The sequence below is a fragment of the Pogona vitticeps genome, chromosome 7 (assembly GCF_051106095.1).
Source record: "Pogona vitticeps strain Pit_001003342236 chromosome 7, PviZW2.1, whole genome shotgun sequence".
NCBI classification, from domain to species: domain Eukaryota; kingdom Metazoa; phylum Chordata; class Lepidosauria; order Squamata; family Agamidae; genus Pogona; species Pogona vitticeps.
The window spans coordinates 24,657,206-24,667,272 of record NC_135789.1 but is presented as its reverse complement, the minus strand read 5'-3'; the positions used below and the strand labels follow the sequence as shown (position 1 = coordinate 24,667,272).

Below are 10,067 nucleotides of genomic sequence, written 5' to 3'. Positions count from 1 at the left end.
CACTTGCAGTTCTTTCCATCTTTCCTCCTAGGGCTTGGTCTCCAGCCTCCTAATGATCCTTCTTGCCCTCTTCTGAACTTGCTCCAGTTTGTTGGCCTCCTTCTTCAAGTGTGGTGTCCAGAACTGGACACACAAGACTCGAGATGAGGCCTAATCAAAACTGAACTGAGGAGGGCTAGGACCTCACGGGATTTGGAGACTATATTTCTGTTAATGCAGCCTAAAATAGCATTGGCCTTTTTTGCAGCCCCATCCCACTGTTGGCTCATATTCAGCCTGTGATCTACGACAATTCCAATATTCTTTTCCCTTGCAGTGTTGCTGAGCCAGGCATCCCCCGTCTTGTAACTGTGTTTGGTTTCTTTATTTGGGTCTGCGGTTTGCAAACCATACAAGGGCTTAGATTCCACCCATTCTCCCTTGCTTTCAGGTGACGTCTAAAATTCCCTGAACTGATTTGTGGTTCCATGATCTCTCCTTCTCCTCCTCCAAAGACTCCCTCCCTCCCTCTCTCTCTCTCTCTCTCTCTCTCTCTCTGTCCCGTCCTGTGTGATATTTAGGGAATCCTCTTTCTAAACTGTCACCCCACCTGAAGGAAGTGTGACTTTTGCTCATAACAGACCCAAGTGCCAACCACCAACATTTGAAGTGTGTAATTAAGCTTGGACACTTGCTTTTAAAAACTAATTTGTTACAGTTCAGGATCCAAGACCCCAAAGCAGTGATTTGTTAACTGTTAAGAGTCACTGGTTTTTTTAAAAAACAGATTTACAGTCCCATCATTTATTGCAACTATTTTCTGTAATAGCATTGTACTCATAACCTACCCGGAATCTGTTTTCTTTCCTCTCTACGAGAGCGCAGCTAAGGATACAGGCTGTAGAAATCACCCCTTTATACAACCTCTGGCTTCGTTCTTCTGTCGGATTGGGAGGGTGTCATGGATGTGACAGATTTCTCACAAAATCCTCAGAACAGCACAAAATGCGCCAGGGGGTCTCCGTCTGAAGTTATCGGGGCTTTCTAAAACCACAACAGAAGCACAGAATCCTGTTTTTACCTGAGTAGAAGTGATCAGATCCCCTGACCTGAAGCAACCCCTAACTTTTCAGGTTCCAAAGGGGAAGCCATGCTGCCTCTTAGAGCAAAATATCATGGGATTGCCAAGCAGAAGGACATCGACGCTATTTCATCGGGTCAGGCCAACCTGATGGCGGCCGTCGGTGCCTTCCACCAAACCCGGCTTCCATGCTGTTGTAGTGGCAGATAGATGGCTTTTCACTTCTTTCTTGGCTGTAGTTTTTTGGGATGAAAAATGGTGCACTCCAATGGATTCCACCAGGAACTATGACATCTTAATGATGGCCATTCTAAGGCACCATGATATGTGGTTGTTTTGGATGGTAGCTTGCAAATTAGGCTGGAGCTTCAGAATATTACCTTTTTGGACTTATAGAATCATCGATTTTTATCCAACAGCCCTGACTTCTCTCTTTTAAGGAGGGGAGGAAAGAAAGAGTGAAAAAAAAACCCCATCTCGGTTTGCTGTCTCGGAGTAACTCTTGGGAGTAAACCTTCCTTTTTTAGCTGTTTTCTACAAGGCATCTTCCAAGACAAGTTACAATAACCCATTTGGGAGCCTTGAATGTGCTCATTTGCCAAAGAGGGATCCTGGCTCAACTCTTGACCTTCATTTCCTGGAGAGGAAAAGAAGAAAGGCGCTCTTTTCCCATCCCCCTCCCTAGAGAGAAACCTTGGCACATTTCAAGTTCCTCGGTTCTGCCACAATGCCGCTATTGTCCGTGCAAGAAGTGCTTCTGCTTAGCCAGAGGACGCTATTCTAGGAAGAGCATTTTCTCTCCCCAAATGCTAGCAACTCTTTTTCGGCTTTCTCCCAGGCAAGAGGAGGCAAAGAAGATGCAGCCAATCCCCCAGGAGAGCATCTTGTAAAGACAGCTTGAGTATTGGCCATAGTAAGTGGTGGTTGTTTCCAAAATACAGTAATGGCTTCCGAAGAAGAACACCAAGAATTGGGGGCTGTCGGTCAGAAATTGCACCTAATGAAGAGCCCCCAGGGGTTCTGTAAAAACCGTCTTGCTCTTTCCACTCCTGAGAGCTTTCACATCTGATTTCTTAAAGCTCTTTGAGATAGAAACATTGCTGCCACCCCATCTGTTTTGACAGCCCCCTCCAGTTTGCCTTGTCCCCTCTCTTTTTCCAGCAAAAAGAGTGAATTGCACTTCTTGAAAGCTTTCCTTTGCTACAGTTTGCTTTCTAAATAGGTCAGGGTTTCCATGCCATTGATACCCCTAAATATCAGTCTTTCAAAGTGGAAAGTGATCCCACAGGCCTAAGAGATGCTGATGCCCACACCTTTCCCTTGAAGAGCTGTACCTGCGCCCTGCTTTTCCACCTCCATGAAAATAATTTTCTTTTGAAACATTTTTTACTTTTAAAAAGCCCTCTGTCACCCTCTAGTGGCCAATAATATTTTTATAGCTACCTTTTTTGTGCCTCTGGAAGAGACCCTAAAACATGGCGGCATTCCTTCCCACGACTTCTAAAAGACGCAAGGGGACTTTTCCAACCTGCTCCATCCTTTAATATAGGAAGCTAAGGGGGTGGGGTGGGGTGGAGGTTGCATTGGGATCTTTACCAGCCCCTCCCCTAGAATCCTATTCTGTGGCCAAATGCAGATTCAGATCTACAGAGTTGACTTTTTGAGGACATCCTAATTTCAGCCACTTTTCACATGCAGGTGGGGGGGTTGTCCAAGACAACATGATGTATTGGGGATTTTAAAAGAAAACCTCACTGTCATTATTTCAGAAAATTATGGTGCATTGAAGAAGATGTGATGCGTTACAGTTATCAGTGCATTGATCCTGTCATTGGGAAATTGAAAATGAATTGGGGTAAAGAAATACAAGAAGTGTGTGGTTCGGTTTATCTGATTCTATTTTTTCTTTTATTGCACTCTGTGTACATTCTGAGTGTTTGGGAAGGACGTGCTTGATTATGGCTACGTTTTTCTTTGGAGATAGGACATCTTTTATATTCTTGGTGGAGTTCTCACAGGGATCAGAAAACTCCCCATAATAAGCATTTTAATCCTATTGCAACACAGATGCAATTTTCTCTTTTGAGAAAGTGATTTGGGGCACTGATCCTTTCTCCCCAACCCTAACCTCATCCCCAGAAGCAACATGGAATGCAGGCAGACTCGTCAGAGCCTGGGAGAACTCATTCAGGGGAGGGAAAAAAGTTCCAAGACCCTTACATTTGCAAATAACAATACGAACTTGTTTAATTGCATAATCATACATCTACCTATGACAAGTGTTAATAAAATAAGCCTAGTTTATAATTTATCGCTCCTCCAGTTCCTTCAGCAGCTCGTCGAAGTGGGTGATGTACCATTTTGCTTTTTCCTTGACTTGCTTCCGCACGACGTTGCCGCCAAAGCCGATGAAACAGTCCTGGACAAAAGAAAGCAAAAGACAAGGTTTACGTCTGTGTTTCAGAAAATAAAACACTTCCCAAGGTTCCCACAATGAAGGACAAAAGAGGATGCAGTGGAGGGAACAGAAAGACCTCTGGCAGCACCCCAGACAAGCCCAAGATGCTGGAGGGCGCAGAATGATGCTTGGACGTGTACATTTTTGGACCAGAAAGTGAAATTTTAAAAAAATAAAGTCATTTTTCCCAAGCTCTGTTACGAGGAACTGAGGAACACAGAAAGCTGTTTAGATTCTGCCAGGTTTCTTCAAACAAGGAGAGCACAAAAGAAATTGTCAGGGAATATGAACAGTTCAGCCCAAACGGGCGGAAAAATCTTTAATGCCATTGGTGAAGCACGAAGCTGATCCTGCCCCAGTCATTTTGTTCCCAGGAAGCTGGTGCCAGTTCCCCAAGAGGAAATGGCCCTGCCAACATGGAAGGGGGAAAACTCTGGAAATGTTGACTTTCCTGACTCGACATAATCTGCTTGCTATCCAGAAGCAGTAGATTTATAGCAGCGGCCAAGCTGTATTCCCCTTTTGCTTTGCCAGTCATGTGATGTGATAAAGTAAGGTCTTGCTTCAAAATGCTTTTGCAAAGCAGAGCCAGAAGAGTTTGTTTCTTAATGCTGGTTATCAGTGCCCTGGCTGCTTTCTCTGACCCTTTCCTTTCCATTTGGCTCACCTTGCATGACAGAGACGAAAAGAAATCATTAACAAAGGTAAAATCATTAACCAGGAACAAGCATCAACGCTGGGTCTTGCAAAGCACATGCAAATTTTATCTATCTGTCTTGTCTGTCTGTCTGCCTTGCCTTGCCTGCCTGCTCGCCCGCCCCTCGTCATTTCCTAGACTTGATGGAGAGGGATTTTGCCCTGTGCACACATAGCAGAGTTGAATTATTTTGTGGTTTTTGTGGTACACAGGGTGCTGTGACACTGCACTTTGAGATGTGTGAAACATGTTAAAGTTTTAAGTTACATGGGCAAATCTGCCCGAGGGAGCAAAAGATCGTGGCAGATGAAAGGCATTGAACCCTAGCGGTCATCGTCTTAGACTTGAGGGGTCTTGGTTCAAGTCTCTACAGAGTTCCAAAACTCACTGGGAGGCTCTGAACGGTTGTTTCTCAGCTTGGCCTACCTCTTAGGGTTGTTGTGAAATTTAGAGAGGGGAAGAAAAAAGCCATGTGCACCACCCTTTGGCTCCAGGTGTAATAATAGAAGTAACTAATAACAGTATACTATCCTGGGTGCTCAGAAGCACACAAGGTATTCATTCCTCTTCATTATGATTTAGGAAGCAAAGCAGGAGTGACCTTGGTCAGTCCTTGTACGGGAGACCACCAGAGAATATGAGAGATCTAGGATAGTCAACGTTAGAAATGCTGGATTAGAGGTAGCAGGAATCTGGATCAGCAGAAGGCATGGCTTCCTAGGTCACGCTTGGCTAGTTCCTGTGAGTCACAAGAAGTCTGGCAGCTGGCCTGTTGAGAACTGAGTTCAAATCCTCTTTCATCCAAGAAGCTTCTCTGCTAAGCCTAATTCACAAAGTTGCTATGGCTAGAGAAGTCGCTGTGGGCTGATAGGAGGAAGTGCAGAATGCTTAAGCAATAAATACGCTTTCTCTAGTAACGTTTGAGCCCGGGATGGGAGACCTTTGGTTTCCAGATGTTGCTGGACATCGTATCCCATCATCCTTCACCAGCATGTCCAATAGTCAAGGATTAGGGGAGCTGAAGCCTGGAGCATCTGCTCTCCCACCCCTTGAGTCAAATAGCCTGTGCACCCCTGTCAGGGAATAAAACAGAAGAATCCTCAATAATGACGCAGAAGAATAATCAGGGAGGCCGCAGAAACTCACCGCTGGAGGGCAGGCTTCCATATCCGTCGCTCCATCTCCAATCATCACCACCTTCTTAAACTGAAACTGCTCCTTTAGGTAACTAATAACTTGTCCTTTGCCGCCAGATTCAGCGGTGGGCTGTGTTTCATCAAAGCCGGCATATTCTCCTAGAAATGCACCGCAGAGGGGAAAATCAGCCATGTGCCCTCAGAATAATGTGGACGCTAAACATATGAAATAAAAAGAAGCATCCCACCAAGGCAGGGGGTTCGACATGGAAGGTGCCAAGTTTCAAGCCAATCAACTATTCTCTCTGATGCTGGGGTTTCTCTGCTGCAGCTTTGTTGGCTTGTTCTGACTGCTAACTCAAAGCTTCCAACCAGCAGCTTCTTGTGAGCCATTTTAAACTAGAGTGCTTTAGCGCTAAATTCCACCTGCCCGGTACAAAACAGGACTAAAAATAAACCATGCTTTCAGGAGGAGGAAAAAGGAGCAAAAAAGCACTGTACTGAGCAAGCTAAGAGTAACGTCGTAGGGATGGTGAAACAACTATGTACTCCACCTGGAGGAGTCCAGTGTCTTGGCCTGGCCAAGTGAACCCAATTTATCCCCTGAAAGCTGCTTTTGGCTGTACAGTGATTTTATTGGCCATTTTATTGGTCTTTTACCTTGAACTTGTGTTTTATTATCGACATGATATGTCGATAAGCAGTCTTGCATAATGTGCTGACTTTAGAAGCTGAGTGCCTTGCTCTTTCGGTGGACCAGAGCTAAGAGTTCAACCTTAATCTCAGGGAACTCTGTTCTGAAACCAGCGGGCCGACGGGGTTATGATAATCGGCCAGACTGCTTCTTTAAGCGAACCCAAATGATCCGGGGAATGTAAGACCTTCCCAGCAAGCAAGGCTAAAGTATTTGGAAAGTGAACTAAGCATCTACTGAGATAACATCTCATCTGGCCTCACAGGAGCCTGGCAGGATGCTTGCCATTCCTCCCATCATGCATTGCTGCTCACAGTAGCTGCTCTGAAAGGAACTGTTTCTCGGTCTGTGGGATGTTGGAAAGTGGGATGGCCAGTGAGTGTTGGACAAAATCAAAGCTCAAAACCCAACAGAACTCCTGAAGCCAAAAGGTCCGCCTGTAGGTTATGTTTGCCTTTTGAACCAAGAATGGAAGAATCTGGCTGTTGAGGAAGAAAGGCGCTTAAGCAAGGAGTTAAGAGTCAGAGCAGATTCTGGCAGGAGAGGAATAAAAATGGATTGTGTTTCCTTGAAAGAAATCCTACCCTGGGAGAAAGTTTTTTTCTTAAGACTTCCAAAAAAACCACACATACCTTTTCTCTTGCTGAACAGAATCCACAATGCTCTTTCATGTTTTAATCTTTCCTGACTCAGCATCCTCTGCTCGACAGATCCCCATGAAATCTGACACAGGTACTTGCTTTGGGAGATCTTACCGTTAAAGTAGAACTTCAAGCGGTTGGCGAAGACGTTGGAGACGGGAATGTTGAGCTGGGAGGCGACGTGCTCGACGATGCTTTGAAACCCTCCAGAGATTAAGAAGACCTGGACCCCTCGTTGGTGGAGCCGGTTGACCAGTTCCCTTCGAGGCAAAACAGAACGCCATGTCCAAAAAAAAACCCCACAACTCTTTTTGTTTGGACACTATATTTTGCAGATACTCTGAACTGCCAGAAAGGCGAAGAGGTGGGTCCTAGATTGAATCAAGCTTGAACGATCTCTGGAGGCAAAAATGTAGAAACTGAGGCTGTTCTATTTTGAGCACATCGTGAGAAAGCAGGGTTCATTGCAAAAAAAAGGCCATCATGCTGGGAAAGGTGGAAGGCCGCAGGGAGAGAGGAAAATCAAATGCGAGATGCGATTGATTTCTCTAAAGGAAGTCACAGGCTTGAGTTAGCAAGAGCCGAGCAGGGCCATTGAAGACAGGACATTTTAGAGATCGCTCATTCATGAGGTTTCCATAAGTTGAAGGCAACTTGATGTCACATAACAACCTATTTCAGCAGCCTGGGTCTCAGCCCCAGGAGCCCTGCTTTATCTACCACTCTGAACACAGAGGCAAAAAGGGGCAAGAGAGAGACTCAAAGGTGCCTCTGGGGTTGTGGAGAGGGGCCGCTCCATGAGCATCTCGAGAGGGCCCGAAGGTATAAGCCATGAAGATGTCAAAGTGTCCGCCAGCACAAGGTGACAGACCTTTTGAAACACAACATCCATTTCCTCTCGCAAACATGCTCCAGTTTAAAGAAACAGATATAAATACAGTACAGACATCCTCAACGGGAATGCAACTGGGGGCCGGGATCCCTTATTCTTTGGTGCACCTTCTGCTCTTTTCTTTCCCCCTGTGTACTGCTGTGTGCTGGCACAGCTCAGGAAGTTGGAGCGCCTCACTATTGAAGCCAGAAGTCAGGAGGTTCCAGTCCCCTTGCACCTCCTGTGAGAGGAGCCCTCCGAGATCAACAAGAAGGCCGATCTCATCCATATTTGACGAATGTGGACAAACGTTTCATCCATATTCGCTGATGTACGAGGCTGGCAGGATGGGACCTCCTGCATCCTTGGGCAAGCGCCATGGGGATCCCAGAGTGCCACCAGAAGGAGCGATTTCTCAACTGCTTCTGAGTCCTCTATACCTACCAGACTCTTGAGAAGAACTGCCATAAATCAGAATTTACTTCACGGCCCACAGTTCCGATTTTACTCCCGTAGCATGGCAGCCTCTCAAGAAGAAATCAGCATGGAAGATTGTGGGGGGGGAGGGATCTCCCTGTCTGCCAAACAGGTCTTACCTTATTCCTGGCGTTAACTGGGGGGGATGCTCCGATATTAGCTTCTGCACTTGTTCACAGGAAGGGCGTATGAGTCCCAGCCGTGCCGTCAACGCTGCCTTGAACGTGACCGAACCACCCATGGCCCTGCGGGTCCTGAAAAGGGAGAAAGAATGGCCTCCAGAGGGGGTTTGGATAGCAGAGCAGGAGGATGGGGAGGGACCTTTTTCTGGAGTCCCCAATGTGCATTCAGCATCTTGCGCTGAAAAGAAAAATAAAACAGAAAACCAGCTCTCCAAAGCACCCCAGGGTCCTGCCGCTGTCACCCCCCACTGCCAAACTTGGGTTGGAAATCTCCGACGACTTGCACCTTAATCGAATTTCCTCCATTCGGGGAAGCGGCAGCAGCCGGCCCGCTGCGATCGCCCTTAGAGATTACGTACATTTCCGCCACCGCGTCTCCGACGCCGCAGAACTTGGCGAGTTCGTCGATGCCTTCCTCCCGGATGACCGTGCTGTCCACGTCGAAGCAGACGGCGTCGGCGTTGTGGAAGACCTCCTTCAGCTCCATCAGCGAGGCCATCCTTTTGGGCACCTTCCTGTTATGGGAGAGTTGGGCATCGCTGTTTAGACGGTCGTCGTCGTTCTGGACCCAGGTTTGAGCCATCTTAGGAGTCGCTCAGCGGCTGAGTGTAAAGAAAGCGCTCCCGGGGGGACTGGCTCCTTTTGAGCGAAAAGGGAGACGCAGGGGTGGAGGGTGGTGACGATCCTGATTTGCTGACGGCGGGGGGGGGGGTTAGCACAGAGTTGGGCAAGGAGTCAAGGTTGCCTCTCTTGCCAAATTAACCCTCTCCACGTTGGGCCGCTCAGCCTGCTGACGTCAAGGACCGGGCAGAGTTTGGGCATTGGGCAAATATCTGCCGGGAAGCGTGGCCTCCGTCCAACAACTTGGCACTCAGCCTCTTACATGAACTGAAGGGCTGATCGAGGCTTTTGTAAATCCCATGAGTTCTCAGTGGGTCTCCTCTAGTCGGGAGCAGGAGTTCCCCTCTGAGAGACGGACAGTTTTCTTGGGCTAGAAAAAAAAACCCTGCAATTTTAAAAATAATTGACATAAGGGAAAAACACCCTCCCAGGCTTAGGAGTTTCAGTGCTTAACTCTTCCTAGTTTGATCTTGAATCTCACTTTTGTTTTTTTCCTTCGAAAAGGTCCTCATCCACAAAACCTGTATGCCAGGTGCAAGGGGGCCCTGGTGAAAAGGGGGAAGGATTTCGTTTCGATTTGCTTCTCATCATTTTCACTTGAAACTGGGAAATTTCCTTCTCTTTGGACCACAGAGAACATGAGGATTCCTGGGGGGGGGGGTTGTTCCCTCCGTTTTTATGTGTGTATACCTGCAAGTTTATTTTTTCCCCATTTAAAAAATATATATCTGAAATCATAAATTTTTTCAGGAAGAGAAAAGAAAACCTGATAGATTCTCACCAGCAGCCCTAACTGGGAATATTTTTTTCCTCTACTCACTTTAGACAGATTTGAGATTTTTTTTTAAAGTTTGTTTGTTTTTCTGGAAAGAGGTCCTGAATACCTTTAAAAATGTTTTTTCAGATCCACCTTTATGTCCCAGTCCCTTTTTCTCCCATAACCACTAGTACCATCATTCTCATGAGGCTGGGCGCTCAGCCTATGTTTTTGAGACTTTCTCAAAAGATGCTTTTACACCTCCTGGTTTAGTCGGAAGAATCCCAATTACAGTCTGGTGATAATAAATCTTTGCTCCTTTGCCAAATAGCAGTAACTAAGCCTGTTTTAGACTGTCTGCTTCTTCTATTTAATGGGTGTGTGTGGTCTTTTAAAAACTACCTGTCCTAGAATTCTCCTGCCAAGATTCTGGGAGTTGCAGAATATTAATGTTTTCAAGTACTAATAGGAGA

The 10,067-nt window shown here is 46.3% G+C and overlaps 1 protein-coding gene across 1 annotated transcript; it reads right to left on the bottom strand.

Moving 5' to 3' along the window:
• Positions 1-3,281: 3,281 nt before the first annotated feature.
• Positions 3,282-9,150, bottom strand: PSPH (phosphoserine phosphatase). The gene is made up of 5 exons (XM_072978354.2): positions 8,576-9,150; positions 8,154-8,288; positions 6,801-6,946; positions 5,362-5,510; positions 3,282-3,479 (listed from the first exon to the last, which is right to left on the bottom strand). Exons 1-5 carry the CDS (start codon positions 8,797-8,799, stop codon positions 3,369-3,371), a joined length of 765 nt encoding a protein of 254 aa, XP_072834455.1. The 5' UTR covers positions 8,800-9,150; the 3' UTR covers positions 3,282-3,368.
• Between the last annotated feature and the right edge of the window lie 917 nt (positions 9,151-10,067).